Source organism: Electrona antarctica (genome assembly GCF_951216825.1).
Source record: "Electrona antarctica genome assembly, chromosome: 17".
NCBI classification, from domain to species: Eukaryota; Metazoa; Chordata; class Actinopteri; order Myctophiformes; family Myctophidae; genus Electrona; species Electrona antarctica.
Window position 1 is genome coordinate 28,109,386 of NC_136798.1, and position 16,877 is coordinate 28,126,262.

Genomic DNA, 16,877 nt, shown 5'->3' on the forward strand with positions numbered 1-16,877 from the left:
TTTACTTATGGACGTTTGTACATTTTTAGTAGTCATATCGCAAGTCCACTTTCATCGAAGGCCATTGGGAACATGACAAAATAGGTGGCATCTACTGAAAGAAGGAAATCATATCTGAACAATCATGTGAACATTTCAATTGATAATGAAAAAGCTTTTAAAAATAGATGTTGGTAACCCAATCAATAAAACACACGGTCAGAGGGACTGCAAATACTACAGTTTCATGGAATGACTCAAACACATTTATGACAAAGAAAGCCAAATGCTGTATATTGACTAATCTACAGTAATTGGCTTTCTTTGCCCCCCTTTTTAATGCATAGTGCAATCCAAGCATCATTTAATACGTTGGTAACTTGGCACCCTCTAGGGGTTACTGTCAAATTGAATGCAGAAACTGCGGCCCGTTACTATGACGACATATCAACAACTCTGTCAAACTCCGTAAATTGTTCTTGTTAACCGAACGAGATGTCTCAAGCGGAGAGTGTGATTAAAAACATCATTCGTGAGATTGCTCAGGAATGTGCAGCACATGGAAACGTGGTGACGGATACATTGGTTGCTTTCGTGGTATGTGCAGGAACTACTGTATGCTTATTGCTTAAACATGTTTTATTCGTCAGTTTATTCGTGCGACTGTCGAGCATGCAACGCATTTTGTTTTTATAGGTAAAAGCTGTAGTCCTGGATCCTCGAAATGAATTCAACGTTGATAGGATGCTGACGAAGCAAGATGTACGAAAGCTTGTGCAGGTGAATGAAGTTTGGGGTCTTTAAATGTGCAATGTTGTGCATGCTATTCAATACATTTAGTTATTGCTGTTAATTTTAAATGGAGAAGCAGGCACGTCTAAATACATGTATTTCCCCGACTACTTTCTAGTAAGTTCCCAATGCACAACGGGGAGGCTTGAAGCGCCATCTACAGGATGGTTACTGTTATTACACAAACTCTGAAATTGCCCTTCAAAAATGTGTAATGTGCGTTTGAATGTTCTTTGAAATCACATCACCTGTCTTTCTTTACAGCTGTGTGTGGAAAAACTGATGGAAAAATGTAGCCCAGCCCTTGACACAATCAAAATGCAAGTCTATTTTGATATGAACTACACCTCTCGATGTAAGTGCATGAAAAAGCATTCTAAACCATTCCTTTAGGAATGGAACAAATTCTTAAGCCTATTTTACAGCCTTTCTCACTTAAAAATGAATTATTTTGCCTGGTACAACAATGCATCTCATCCCATCAACAGTGGAAAATAAGACAATGATAGACACATGATTTGCTTTAGAATTGGGTCCAAATTTGACCTTATTTATTAACCAGGACTCTGCTTCCGATATTAATTTGTTCTCCTGTCGGTAAATGTATTTATTTTATTTTTTTCTTCAAAAATGCATAGGCCTATACCTAAACAAAATGTGTCTATTGTCTAGTAGTCTATCCAAATGATAAAACCACACACCAAAAGCTTGAGAGCTAATTTCCATTATGGTTCTGTTTCTACAGCTGAGTTCATTTCAGAGCACCATGGCGTGCTGCGGTCCAGGTTGAGCCCAGTGATGAGAGACATCACAGACACCAGGGTGAAGACCAGAGAAGAACTGGAAGCTCTTTACAACGCCATCATTCACTACATGCTGCTGTCTTCTGGCCTGGGCTCTCCCTCTGACCTCAACACAGTGCGAGAGACAACAGGTCTGTTACAAACCTATACTGTGCATTCAACACTAGGATTCTAGCTAGGGTCATAGCCTGTCCTACATCATGAGCACATGCAATAGTCATCATCATCATCCTTCGACTGTCGTCGAGATCGTAGGTGCCACGTCTTTCCATCGGGTCCTGTCAGCCATTGCTGCTCCCAGTTCTTGGAATGTCAGTCCTGTGTCCCTGGAGATTGTGTCAGGATATGTATGAGGCCTGGTTCCTCTGGACGATTGGGGGAGCCGCCATAGCAGGATATCTGATATTACTTGATCCTTGGAGCGGTAGCAGTGACCAGCAAAGATCGCTCTACGACATGCTACGGTTGTTGTTATTGGTGGCAGTTCACCATAGATCTGCTCTTTGGTTGGATGAGTTTTCCAGGAAATGTTTTTAACACACATGAGGAGTCTTGTATATGTGCCATCAAGCCGGTCTTGTAATTCCTTCTTCATAGTCCATGTCTCAGCACCATATAATAGGATGCTTTCAACACAGGCCCTGAAGAAAGAGACCTTGGTGGAGGTTGAAACGCTGGACTGCCAGACTCTGAGGAGTTTGTTGCAGGCGTTCCAGGCTTGTCCCTTTCTGGCAAGAAAGTCCTTTCTGCTGTCAGCCACATATGAACCCAGATATTTAAAGTCCTCGACTTCCTTAATGTGTGATCCATCCATTGATGTAATACTTGGATGGGTAGGGTCCTCATTCATAAGCATGCACTCCATGCAATAGTATACTCTACACTACAGACTATGCACACAGAATAATAACGATGATACTAATTAAGGTTCTGTTGCATTTCGTGTACAGTGGTTCTCAAACCTTTTAATTTCAAAGGACCCCATAAGTCTGAGTTACACACCTGTACGGGACCATTTGGAACCTCACTCAATGACACTTTGAGAACCACTGGTGAAGCAGAGTGTTTCCAGTAAGCCCAACATGCACAATAGCAGCACCCTTGAACACCCTCTGTTCAAGTTCTTTCCAAAATGACGTGTGTGCATAGTACAGTCAACAGTCAGGACATCTGGGGGTGCAGGAGCACCTGTCGTATTACGCTTAAGTCACTGATCCTCAAATGGACCTTTTTCATGTACCAGGGACACCCATACAGGATTTCTTGTTGTTCAAAACCATTTACAAAATTAAATGGTTAATTAAATGGCAAGATTAATTGAAAATAGACTATAGTATTACACTGGTCTTTTTGCTCTATTAACTAATTTAGCTGGGGCCCCCCTGGAACCCCCCCCCCCCGAAGGACCCCTGGGTGTCCCTGGACCTGGTGTAAGTGGTTAAGTAACACAAAGTATGCATGTGCTAGCTGCCCTGCAGAGCGTGTTCCCTCAGGTGGAGCTGGGGACCTTCATGTCTCTCCTGAAGAGGGACAAGGAGCAGCAGCTCACAGAGCTGACCACGATCGTTACAGGCATCCGCCTCTTCAACAAGTTCAGCAAGAAGGGAGGAGAGGGCATTGACAACTGTGAGTCTGACGCAGTGTTGATTTCGTCGTCTAAAACGTACAGATTGTTTTCGCCGACTACCTTTTTTCACTGACGAAAACGAAATAAAAACTAAGCTTGACTATGACTAAATACAGCCTATTGACAATTTCATCAAAAAATTATAACTAGACAAAAATGTTGGAGGGACAGTGGAGAAGAGATCCAGTAGAACTATAAGAAGTAATTTTATGTTTGGTTGCGCTCGGATGTTGCGCTTTGAAAAAAAAAAGTTTCAAAAAGATAAAACATTTTCAAAAATAGCGACAACAAAAAAGCACACCAAGTGAGCTTGTAGATTGGGTATTTCTGACGTGCATCACCGTTGTATGGCCAAGTATAAATTAGGGCTTTAGTGGTTGATTTATAGAGATTTCGTATATAGTTTTTCCAACTTCGTCAGGGAAAGAAATATTAAATGCATTAAATTAATGTTTTGTTTCTATTATTAGTCGGTGTACATTGTGTAGCTTTCTAAGGAGAACATTACATTAACACTTGCATTCATTTAATGGAAAATATATCACACAGAAATGCTGAAATATGAAAGCTCCAGTCTGTAAAAGAGGTATAATTATGTTTCAACCAAGGACCTACCGTAGGCCTGTAATACAGAATGTTCTTAAAAATATGATCTGTCAAATGCTTTGCAAAATCATTTTGAAATGACTTTCCTCACTTTGTTTTCTGTTCCTCTGGTACAGTGCCTAAAATTCTACATGAGGCGCTACCAGCCGTCAGGAACGTAATAGAACATGAGTTGGTTCTGTCACAGAGTTTGGCATGGAAATACACCGCAGTACTGGAGAGTCTGATGGGTTCTGATGAGAACCAGCTCAAACAGGCCCTGTACAATGTCAGACAGCACCAAGCTTTCCTTAAAGTCCTATTGGTGAGTCGAATGTCATTGTTTTATTGTTTTTTTTTATCCAGCAATACAATCAGCATTGTACTAGTGATTATAAACAAATCTTGTGAATTAACAGATCATTTTAAACTCTGGAAATTAAAATAATATGAAAAACCTTTGTTGCATTCTGAATTTCTGATAAGCAATTGTTATATACATTTTGGAAATTAGTGCCTGAACCCAAATTGTTCAGAAAACATCCACTACATAAGGTTTTGTGATGTCAGGAATAGAAGCTTTACAACCAAACTCTGTATAAAGAAACAACATAAAGAGTACTTGTATCATACATGTAATTTCACAGTTAACAGTAGAGAATCATCCAGTGCATCTTCTCATTTTGAAGGAGAATCAACATATGGTATAATATTGGCCTATATACTGTACAAACTACCAGTGTCCAGCTCAGTGGCCTTGTGGCTCAAGTGTCTGCCCATGAAATTGGGAGGTCGGGCTCAATTCCCCTGGGTCATACCAAAGACTTCTTCAGGGCGTGGCTATACAGTATTTGATTTGATTAGATATTAGAAAAGCATTTTTATAACACTTAAATAAATAAATAAATATTGTAACTAAAGACGGCTCAAATAAACCTTATAATAGGCTACTTAATACCACAACAAATCATAGCCTATACCATGACTTCAGTTCATAAATAGTTTCAGCTTTGGAAGATGGATAAGGTACTTCATTAAATAGGTAAATGTGTCTTAAGTGGTCCAGAGTTGTAAAAAGTATTAATTGTCTTTCTTTGTGTTCATCGACAGGCAGATGTGTGTTTATGCGCCGAGCAGGTTGAACGCCTACAGACTGACCTGGTATCACGGATACAGCAGATTAAAGACACAGTGCATACAAAGACGGCCGTACCTACCGCACAGGTTTTTGTAAGTACAGTATATGATGTAACCAAGTCACCAGAGCGGCTGGGAAACGTTGAAGCCGCCCAACCCTACTGACCAAAGCTGGAACTGCAGCGTGCAGCTGGGGCTTAACACAGAGAGCTCGTTAATGAATCGATTCAGGCACGCTTAGGCGAGTTTGCACTTCCGCATTTTTCCTACAATTCGAAATTCCTACAGTAGCGGTTTATATGGAAGCACCTCCAAATAGATGTGTTTTTGAAATCTGAAAATGTTTTGTGCCAGGGACCACATAAACGATCAATGACCGTTTACATTTTTTCAAAGGGTATTCCACATTTTTCACAAATTTTCAGTCAATGTATGAAATGGAGAGAATGGTTGATTTTGATGCCATATTAACACATTTTGCTGGGAGACCACCTGGAACCACCTCAATTATGCCAGGGGGGTCCCCGGACCCCACTTTGAGAACCGCTGATGTATATAGGCCTATGTGTTGTGGAGCACGCAGCTTACATATAGAGACAGACGTGCATACCGTTGCTGTCGGGTAGAAACCTTGTATCTCCAACTTTTTATATCATTTCTTAAATTAATGTCCTACTTCACCATACAAATGTCACACAAAAGTAGTGAATCTACTCACATGATGGGAGCTTGTAGATGGCTATTTTCACAATTTTTTTTTCTTTTCCTTTCTTATAGGCAAAAATAGTATTGACAAGAGCTTGTGACTAAATGATAACTACATTGTATCCATTGGTTATTTTTGCCGCCCCACCATTTCCTCAACAGTAACAGCTTTTGGACATGCATGGTTTCCACCTGACAGTAACGATCTCTTGTGTTAGCCACACTTCAGGGCTGTGGCCACGCTGTGGAGGACTCTTCAGGACGAGATGGTTGTGCTGAGCATCCTGGACGGCATGGTGACACACCTGCAGCCATTCCTTTCCTCCCAGGCTCAGCTCTTCTCTGCGGGCCACTTAGACGGCCTGTTGGAGGGCTCCGACGTCAAGACAGATGAGGACAGAATGGCCGAGTCTTCAGGTACAGGTACTGTACATCTGCCACTGTTACTGGGCATCTGTATTGTGGACCATGCCATCTCTCTAGGTCGTCCTCAAACCAGCCCTCCATCGTTGCTTCCATCAGTCATCCCGGTATCCCGGTTCTCTTTCTTGAGTTTTGAGTTTTTCTCGTGACCGGTGCCCGTGTGTTGGTTCCCACAGCACTAACTTGCTGGCTGGAAGCTCTTGGTATCTTTGGCAGTGTCCTGCTAGTCTCATTCTCCTGGCTGATCTTGAATTTTGAGGGGCGCTAGCCCCTCCTATAGGTTTAATGTTCTTTTTTTTTATAGCCCATCTACAAAATCACAATGTGTCGACGCTTGTAAATAGGCTATTTTTGCTATTCATTGTATGCCAAAGTATATTTATGTTCTAGCCCTGATTTACGCTGAGTACTGATCTTTTTACCGCTGAGCTAATATAGCCTGCCTGCTTGTTATGGGGAGAAATTACATTTTGACCTTGTCGATTGATGTGATACTGCCTTCACATCACTTGATCTAAATGTCTGAATTGATGAGCAGGAAGACCAAATACAACCACTCCAATTGTATAAGTTGTATTTGCATTACTATGAAAACCTGCATCTCCCGTCCGTTAGCTAGTCACCCCACGCCTCCATATATGGGCACGCCTCCATATATGGTCACGCCTTGTGACATCACACCTCCATATATGGTCATGCCTCGTGACATTACACCTCCATATATGGTCACTCCTCGTGACACGTCACCATATAGGAAGTACTAGGCTCTGTGGGTTGACTCCTGTCCGGGCCCCTCCTCCGTCTCACCAGGTCCATTCCTGCTCTCACCAGATCCAGGACCTGTGCGTTGCACCAGTCTCCCAGCACCAGGCACTTCATTCATCAAACCCTGTACACTCAAGACACGCCAGTACAAAATTCATTCCATATGTTGATCTGACCCCCCCCATACCAAAGCGCCAGCGCTCGCCCAGCAGTCTGCCGTCTGCGGTCACCCAGGTGGATGCGTGCACGTGACCTCGCCCTTTAGGACAAAAATAACATTGTCAAGAAAGTCAATTTTAGAGCTTTAAGAGGATGAAATAAATCTACCTATGTACAGTGATGATAGCACCACTTGGGCTTGGTTACAATTTAGGCATTTAGCAGACTCTCACATTAAGCAAGAACAAAACATGGCGATACATATATACATAAAGATTCCTCATTCCTCCCCTTTCTTAGTTCACTTCCTCCCTGGTGCAACAACATTACCTGTTTAAGACTCTTCCGTCAGCATGTCAAGAGGTGCATCTGATGTAACTGTTATACTTTAACAGCACATGTATAGTGCATTCTGACACACACACACACACACACACACACACACACACACACACACACACACACACAATCTCATACTGCTGAAAACAAAAATGTAATTGTCCTGAATGAACGCTGCAGTCTTCTTCATGACCTCCAGGTGACTGTATTAATCCTTCAGAGATGAAGACACAGGAGTGGCTTCTTCCCAAAACGACTGCAAACCTTGACAAACTGCCACTGCAGTATAAAGGCTACTGTGGCTATGCGCTGGTTAAGAAAGGCGGGCTTCTACTGCCAGGTATGTGATTCCACTTAACAGCAGGGATTTCAGTGTTTTTCACACTATGGGCCCCTTAGCTGAGAGAGAGATGAAGTAAGGACCCACACTACACACTGTATATAATCTGTTGCAGATTAAAGGGTTAGTTCATATTTTTGAAATGCTTTCCATTAATATAGTGGTTGCAAAGGTATTAATTGATTGCCTGAGTCCCGTGGTGGGACATATAGTGGAGCTTTCGTTCAACTTTGACCCCTCTGTCACATGGAGAAAAGGTAATACAAATTGAATTATAATGGATGTCAAAATGAAGTTTTGACATCTCTTTCATTTCCTGCACAGGTAATCCGAGCATTGGAGTGCTGAAACACAGGGATAAATTCTACGTTTTCAGCTCCAAACAGGCTGCCTTGTACTTTGCCTCCAGGGCAGATGAGATGATTGAGTCCGTGGGGGAGAGGGCCAAGCGCTCCCCTGAGCTCATTCAGCTGCTTCAGCTCCACCAGCAGTTCTCCACTGTCACTCCATATACTGAGGTGGTTGTTATTGTTATGATCAGTCTGTGGTTCTCAAGCTGTGGGCCAGGGCCCCCAAATAACTTGCTTACACCTGGCATCATTGGATGGGATGTTTTGAGCCTACCGGCTCTTCTTCTGCCTGTGATCACTCTCTGTGTGTGTGTGTGTGTGTGTGTGTGTGTGTGTGTGTGTGTGTGTGTGTGTGTGTGTGTGTGTGTGTGTGTGTGTGTGTGTGTGTGTGTGTGTGTGTGTGTGTGTGTGTGTGTGTGTGTGTGTGTGTGTGTGTGTGTGTGTGTGTGTGTGTGTGTGTGTGTGTGTGTGTGTGTGTGTGTGTGTGTGATGATGAAGATTCTTTACAACCTTGAAAAGTGAACTTTCATTGTGATACTGCTGAATAGAAAGTATACAACGTTAGTTCCATAGAGCTGGAACACAATCAATAGATTGATCATACTGTAACATGCTATGAAAATGCACGCAGCCCACCCACAGCTGCCGTTTTAAGTGGTCAGATGGGTGAGATTTTCATGTGTCAGATGGGTGGGCCGCGGACGCTTTTGAGATTTTCATGTGGGCCCTGTTCCAGAAACGGTTGATATTTATTTATGTATCAGTGTTTTCCCCAAAAAGATCAAGACTGCCATCATGCCACATGCCCACATAAGTCAGGTTGAAAGGAGTTAGGCAACACTTCTTGAACCAGTCTCATTACTCTCAAGGCTCACGGTGAATGTGTCTCTCCAACACCACAGCTTATACTGTAGCTTAAACACAAGCTTAAACTTGAACTTTTGTTGGTTTAATAGTGGAAATATCTTATCTACAAGCTGAGCTTGTAATTCGGCTATTTTTGCAAATGTTTGGCCATTTTACCCAGATTAAAGTGGTTAAGACTTTCTGTGCTTTCTATACCAACTCCAGCCTCATTGCTCTCAAGGCTCACAGCGAAGTAACGCCAACTTCTTTTGTAACTTCACAGATGCAGTCAGGGGAGAGTTTACTGGTCAAGCCCATTACCAAGTGTGACAGCTGTACACAGACTGACACCCACCTGCTGGAGACCAACATTGTCAAATCATATGAGTGGAACGAGTGGGAACTACGACGAAAAGCAATCAAACTGGTCAGTAAAGCCTGATTCCTAATAAGCCTGATTAATTTCGCCTGGTGTCGAAAATGGCAGATCGACAAGTTCACGCGACGTGAGACGGATCATCAATTAGGCTTGTGTGCATTTTCAGAGCTGTTTATTTTAATGATTAATCAATCGATCATGTTCCACCTTGGATCAATAGAATGAACGTATAGTATAATTTATTAGTGTTACTTACTCACTTTTTAATATTACAGATAACTTATCATTAAAATCTTAGTGTTTTGTCCAAACGCCAGACTGGCGCAACCCGTCGTCCGTCGCACAAAGTTTGCTGTCTCTCGTTTTGTCAGTCATTTGGGGGCCCACTTGCTCACACCCTCACACTCAGACCTTAGACTTCACACCGTTTTTGTGATCACAGGCTGAAGAAGAGCCGGCAGGCTCAAAACATCCCGTGACCGTCCAATGATGGTGTAAGCAAACAATACATTTAAAAGCTTTGGAGCATGACCCAGTGTGCAGACTGTATTCTTTTTGTGATCACAGGCTAACCTTCGGACTACAGTGACACACTCCATGCAGACAGGTCTGAGCCACATGAGACGAGACAACAGCACGCAGACATTCCCACCCAAGGATGCAGCCTGTCAAACCAAGAGAGACGCATCCACACATGTTCCTAAGCCCCTGGTGTACCTGGCGGGCCTTCGAGGAAATAAGACTGGGCAAATGATTAAAACAAACCTGACCACATCTATTGACGAATAACCGGCTTTGAGGGGCGGCGGGGTGTGGTTGTTTGTCTCTTAGCAATCAAAGCTTTTATTGTTTCTTCAGAGGTTCTTCAAATTTGAAATACAGAAATTACACAACAATTATGAATTGTTTTTCATTAAAGCAGGACTGTAGCTCATTGTGAATAATATAATATTGTGTGTGAAGTAATATTTCTCACAAAATTTCTTTTGACTTTCTATTTAATTAATCTTATGTAATGAAATGATAATACTCTGCTGCAGGAACTGCTTTCAACTTAGCGGTTAATAGCAAAATGAAAAGAACATTGACATTGAGGTGAATACATTTGACAGTCATGTTGCCTGTTGCTTTGAGAGGCCAGCTGCAGGGTGACCTACAGTGTTGCCATATTTTCTGAGAGAAACAAGTGAAGTGACCATGGAAATTCACCCAAAATAAGCAACTAGGGCAAGTCAGTCAAACTTAATCGTCTAAATATTGTTTTAGAGCAGTGGTTCCCAATCATATTCATGGCAAGGACCCCCCCATCTGAAAATATTGTTGTGCCAGTGACGCCCTCACGCCCAGATTTGTGCTGTAAAATATTTTGTGCGCTTGTATGGGATACTCATTATAGGCTACTCAAATAGCTGATGTAGGCTACTGTGGTGAACTGGGAAGCAAGACCAAATTAGCAACTAAACTTTAGATACACGCTCAAAAAACTGCAGAAACTACCACCAATAGGTTTACAAGCGACTTAACAAGAAAAAGACACCAATGTCGCTTATAATAAGCTGACTTGGCAACACTGATGATGTAACATATTCTCTCCAGATCAACCTGCCATTTGCCAATGCTTAATTATAGCACCAATAGGAAAATAAGATTGAACACTTGCAAGTTGCACACCGTTGTAATGTTCTTTTCTCTCTTCATTTAAATATAGGTTTGCTTTTGCTTTATGGCACAGAATACATAGCCTGCCCTATTTTATATATAGTGTTTGCTTTGCACGTAGAATCTATCTCGGGTCCCCCCCCCCCACCCCTTCCTTATCTCCCTCCTCTTCCCGGGGGCACTTTTCCTGGAAGCACCAAGAAGAGGATCATATCATACCACTGAAAGCCTTTTAACTTCACTGGCTTTGAACTTGGATTATGATCAACGAATAACATTATCACCCCCAAAAAATGGCAGTGCTGCAAACGGATGCACTGCTGCTGGACTTGAAATGCAAAGTTGGCAGCTGTATTGACGAAGCCAAAGCGAAACTCCACAGCCTCAGCAGGGACATCTGGCTGTGTCCGGAGTTGGCCTACCAAGAACGGAAGGCTCACGACAGGTTGGTCGCTTTGTTCTCCCAAGAAGAGGGATGGCAAGTTGACAGCCACTTTAAACTCGAAACTGCGTTCCGTGCCACCTGGCGACCGGTGGCCCGTGGTGGCTGCGCGCAAGGCGACGTGATCAATGTTGGTTTCTTGTGTGAGTACGATGCGTTGCCCGGCATTGGACACGCATGTGGTCACAACCTGATAGCGGAGGTGGGAGCCGCATCGGCGCTGGGATTGAAAGCTCTAGTGGAGAGTACACCCGACTTCCCTTCTCGACTCCAGGTAACGCACACATTCAAGTTTTAACTCAGAGAGCGTATAACCAAATGGACGGTATGGACCTAGCCCTGGTCCAGTGCTTGGACCAGGGCACTGGACCAGGGCACGGCTAGTATGGACCTTAGACCCGGGGTATTTAGTAGACGGACTTTGACTTGAACGTTACTACTTTAGGGGTGTAGTGCGACACCTTGTGGCTGAATGTTGCATAGCGCCTTTAAATGAACAATGTGTCACTGAGTGGCTCTCAAACATTTTTGTAAGGACCCCAAGGAAGATATTGTGCCCCGGCCCCCACCCAATTATTTTCAAGATTTGTCAATTTTTATTTATTTGAAAATAACATGTAAGATAACAGATCTACAATGCAAGGCCCCTGTAAATAAAGTGAGTCCCCCCCACTTCTTTCCCCCATACTTTGAAAATGGTGGACCCTGTTGTAAACAAGTCTCTGAAATGTACGCATACATTTGAAATGTACCCATTCTACATACATTTGAAATGTACCCGTTCTACATTGTGACATAACATTTTCAATCAATCAATCAAGCTTTTAGATCTGCGTTTCTTGAATATCCAAGGTATAAAATGGGGTTAAAGTGTTAAGTCATTTTGCTGGGGACCCCCTCAAGGATCCCTGGGGGTCCCCGGGATCGAAGTTTGAGAGAACAATTTCTCTAATGTATGTATCTCTGCTCACGATTGTCTCCCAACAGTTGACTGTGTTGGGCACCCCGGCCGAGGAGGATGGCGGAGGTAAAATTGACATGATTAGGGAAGATGCTTTTGAGGGTCTGGATGTCGTATTCATGGCCCATCCCTCGCAGGAGGATGCTACTTACCTGCCGTGTATGGCTGAACACGAGTATGTTTGAATTTGAAGCCACACATCCTGGTGTTACTTGTGCATGATGCAGTGTTTAGTCTGTGTACTACTACTTATTGTATGTGCTACAGCTATTTCTGCCAAGGTTATAAGTAGTAAGTAAGTACATTTTATTTATAAAGCACAAAACAAAGTTACAAAGTGCTGTACAGTGAAACAACAATTTAAACAATCAAGTTAAAGGAGCAAATAACACAACGAAGAATAAAGCCGAAACATTAAACTAAATAAGTGAGCTTTTAACAAGACCTTAAAACCGTCAACAGACTCGGTATTTTTAATCGATAAGGGTAGGGCGTAACCACTGGCATGTACTGTACATACGTACAACATTGCGTACACCATTCCCAGAATAAGTGTGTTAAAGGATGTATTTGAAATAAATCCTTACAATATGAAATCGTTGTTTAAGAGAGACAAATAAAAAAGAAACAATCAAATAAAAATGGATTCAATGTTCTATTTTGACACAGAGCTTGTAGAGCTACTATTTTCGCCAAATGTTTGTCCCAGTTTCGTCTATGGTATAGACCCCTGTGGGAAGTATATGGGGATGAAATGGTTAATGTAGATAAAAACAAAACTGATTTTAAATGTGTACTTGAAGAGCACGTTGAGCAATGTTTACCCACTGTGGTGTTTATACAGAGTCGGTATGTGTCACTGACACATTATTTCAAGGAACTCCCAGAATAGACCCTGGCAGAGCAGTGTGTGTAACCCTAGTCTCTGTTTTCATGTCCAGTGTTGTTATAAGGTACCACGGCAAGGCCTCGCATGCCGCTGCCTACCCCTGGGAGGGGGTCAACGCATTGGACGCCGCAGTGCTCTGCTACAACAACCTGTCTGTTCTCAGACAGCAGATCAAACCAAATTGGAGGATCCACGGTGAGGTGTGTGTGTGTGTGTGTAATGTATTTTTCATTTTATTATATAGTTTGAAGATCTTTTGAAAATGTTGTTTTTAGCAATTGTCAGGGGATATTAATAAAATCTGGGAATAGATTTCTTACCAAGAATTTTCTTCACCAATGTGTTTGTAAGGGTGTCTACTAACTAACATATCCCACATTGGTTTCTATTCAACAACCCTAGGGGAATTTTTGACAGCTGCTGAAAGTTGGGGTATGTTCTAAATTTCATTATGCTTTACGTAGCATGTGACGTGTCAAACTAGGGGGTTTTCATGATTCTGAATCCATTCCAAGCATTCGTTTTGCACGAAAAATACTCCAAAAATATGTATTAACGACGACGGCAATAAATCACAGGATAAACACAAATCTTATATGGGGTTCCCTGGTGCACAATATTTTCAGATGGAGGGTCCGGATGCCAAATACGCATGAAAAGGTTTGAGAACAACTGCACTATGAGATGACACATTGTTTTTATGCATCGAAAGTAACGTTTGTCCACTTTGCGGTCTTGTTCAGGGATTATAAAGCATGGCGGAGTGAAGCCCAACATCATCCCTGCGTACACTGAGCTGGAGTATTATCTTCGAACCTCCTCACGCCATGAACTCCCCATCATCAAAGCCAAAGCAGAGATGTGCTTTAGATCTGCTGCCATGGCAACTGGATGTGAAGTAAGAAAAGTAGTACAATACAGTAGAACGTGTGCTTAGTAGAGCCAGCGCTGCGTCTGACAAGGAGACAGCTTGTCTTCCCTGCACACATTTTGGGAAAAGGATACATTGTATTAGCCTGGTTTCCAGGCTGATTCGCTGCATTCCGTGATTTATTTTGTCACTTCGCTACTCAGTCTGGCCAGCCTTCTGTTTGACTCGTATTTCATAATGTTCACCTGTTAAGTAGACAATTGTTGTTGCTGATACGTCATCAGCCAGCGCCACTCTGTCCATGCTTTTCTCATATTGAAAAAAATGGTACCAGTTCGAGACTCAAACCTACGGTAAAGAATAAACACTAATTTGATGAAGTAGTCCACTATGTCAGATTCAGTAGTACAAAAATACTGACAGATGTGTGGGGTGAGTGAGTAATACATTGGATGGATGGATTGATTGCAGAATGGGTACAGTTCAAGGAAAGTGCAGGTCAATACAACATCTGCTAAGAGGATAAAACCAGAAAAAGCACTAAGACTTGTTTACATGTACGTTGCAGGGCATCAGCAGTAGGCGGATTGATAAGACGTCAACCTGGTGTTTTTGTCTCAACCCACACCACAGACCAATCAGAAGCCTCGGGTGACGGGTCGATTTCTCACTTTTACATGTCCCGCCATCCTTGGAGATAGGACACTTTCCAGACTGAGTAGCGAAGTGACAAAACAAATCACTGAATGCAGCGAATCAAGCTGGAAACCTGGCTACAATTGTATATTCTTACAATAAAGCAATATTTAATTGTTTCAAATATTACATGTTCTCTCCTGGTTAGAATTGGTATCCCAAACTAAAAACACATTTTCTGTTTACAAAAGACCAGGAGAGACAGGGAGATCTCTGTTACTGAACAATTATTATTACTTATTTTAACGAAATCGCTTACACCCCCTTTAAATCATTTACAATAATATGTGTCATTCCCTGTACATTCTAGCCATAGAGGCCACTTGTGTAAGAATTATAAGACACAATACAAAATTGGAACGTCAACTATAAATAATGTCTTTGCCAGGTTGAAATCGAGTTTTCACGAAATATGTTTGACAACATCTTGCGGATTGCAACACTGGAGGAGATGTATGAGAAAAATGGCAGGACTTTGGGCATGGACTTCACCACAGATGCAGACGTGCTCACAAATAGTTCTGGTGAGAGGACATTCTCAGTTGCTGTAAAGTTTAAACACATGCCCTCTTGTGGACTTGAATATTTAGCGTGCAATACAGTATATATATTATAGGCCTATTACTACACCAAATCTCTGCCAAAAGTAGCAGATTGTGTTGTGAGCTTGTAGATTTGCTATTTTTGCTGAATGTTTTCCTGTTTTCATTTGCCTGTTTTTAGCTGTTTTCAATGTTCTGTACATGCAGTCCTGGGTTTCTAGAAGGTGGTTGTTCTGGTTAATTTTAGTTGACTAGCTTGGCAGCAAATTTGAATGGGAAATCCACCCAAATGAAAATTGACATTTGTCAAATCGGATGCCAGGCCAATCAAATGTGGCACTTTGAAATGGAATAGGAAACCAACCTAGTTGCCAACCTTCTGAAACCTGGGGCTACAGTTATGCACAGAACCGAATATGACATGCCCAGAATAGGGACACTAGGGTTCATGTGGTTGACTCAGGGGAAAATATCATATTACCGCTCTAACAAACCTGCTGTTTTAATATGACCGTCCTACTTCAAAAGACTCACCATGAATATAACCATGTTTGTAAATCGAATTATAATACCTCTGATTTCCACAGGCTCAACAGACTTTGGCAACGTGACTTTCGTAGCTCCTGGAATTCACCCCTACTTCTACATTGGGTCTAATGCTCTGAACCACACTGAAGAATACACTGTAGCTGCTGGTATGTAACACGTGTTATGCAGCCTCCTTTATAAATAGTTACAGTAGTAATATATGCAGTTACAAGTACACATTAGGGCAGCACAATGTATAGCCTAGTATAGTTTACAACTTGGAGCAGCTTACAACGTTGTCACATGGAGAATTGTCTCTCTCCCATGACCCCCTCTGTCACTGTGCAGTAGTGATTCTAAAAAGTGGGGTCCAGGGACCCTCAGGGGTCCTTGAAGGTGGTTCCAGGGGGTCCCCAACAAAATAATTGATAATTAGAAACCAAACGGACCTTTACCTATCTGTAACCGAACCAGTTCCATTAGTGAGGACCCGTATAATCAGATAATAATGAGAAAAGGGCAAAAATATTCTGATAATGCTTTGCTGTACAGTTATCACATGAATCTTGTGTGTGCCTCCCTGCAGGTGATGACAAAGCTCAGTTTTACACCCTGCGGGCGGCCAAGGCTCTGGCCATGACGGCTCTGGATGTGCTGCTGTGTCCAGAGCTCCTGCAGAAGGTTAAGGAGGAGTTTATGGAGGGCAAACTGAAGGAGGACAAGATCCTTAAGGGAGGACAGGCAGAAGACACTTCCAAATCTACTGAGGCTGGAGCACGTTGATTGTTGGAATGGTCATCTCAGAACTCTCTCTCTCTCTCTCACACACACACACGCACGCACTCACCTTTGAACTGGTGGGTGATTGAGTCCCAACTCCTTACTCAAAGCCACCTGCCATTTCCCCCTCTCCTGTTCACCATGTTTGGAATGTATTTTTCACCAAAACAAATTGCATGTTAAAGACAATCTATTAAAAAATATATGTATTTCATTGCTATGTGAAAGGTTTGTTTGCTTTAATCATGTCTCATTCCAAGAAGAAAGCTATGCAACAATT

At 42.3% G+C, this 16,877-nt stretch overlaps 2 protein-coding genes across 2 annotated transcripts; both read left to right on the top strand.

Annotated features, from left to right (window-relative positions):
• Window positions 1-474: 474 nt before the first annotated feature.
• Window positions 475-10,018, top strand: cfap206 (cilia and flagella associated protein 206; the record flags this gene model as incomplete). The annotated part of the gene is made up of 12 exons (XM_079526026.1): window positions 475-576; window positions 676-759; window positions 1,036-1,126; window positions 1,517-1,705; window positions 3,042-3,200; window positions 3,924-4,111; window positions 4,897-5,016; window positions 5,847-6,051; window positions 7,514-7,654; window positions 7,979-8,172; window positions 9,134-9,277; window positions 9,797-10,018. 12 exons carry the CDS (start codon window positions 475-477, stop codon window positions 10,016-10,018), a joined length of 1,839 nt encoding a protein of 612 aa, XP_079382152.1.
• Window positions 10,019-11,114: 1,096 nt separating this feature from the next.
• On the top strand, window positions 11,115-16,647 carry LOC306940900 (xaa-Arg dipeptidase-like). The gene is made up of 7 exons (XM_079526147.1): window positions 11,115-11,604; window positions 12,318-12,466; window positions 13,233-13,375; window positions 13,924-14,078; window positions 15,136-15,271; window positions 15,877-15,984; window positions 16,404-16,647. The coding sequence occupies exons 1-7, from the start codon at window positions 11,182-11,184 to the stop codon at window positions 16,598-16,600; spliced, it is 1,311 nt and encodes a 436-aa protein (XP_079382273.1). The 5' UTR covers window positions 11,115-11,181; the 3' UTR covers window positions 16,601-16,647.
• The last annotated feature ends 230 nt before the right edge of the window (window positions 16,648-16,877 follow it).

Excerpts from the sequence above, each read along its gene's own strand:
- LOC306940900 (XM_079526147.1), top strand. The coding sequence starts at position 11,182 with ATGGCAGTGCTGCAAACGGATGCACTGCTGCTGGACTTGAAATGCAAA. Across the intron at positions 14,079-15,135 it reads CCATGGCAACTGGATGTGAA|GTTGAAATCGAGTTTTCACG; the intron begins GTAAGAAAAGTA and ends TGTCTTTGCCAG. Across the intron at positions 15,272-15,876 it reads CGTGCTCACAAATAGTTCTG|GCTCAACAGACTTTGGCAAC; the intron begins GTGAGAGGACAT and ends TGATTTCCACAG.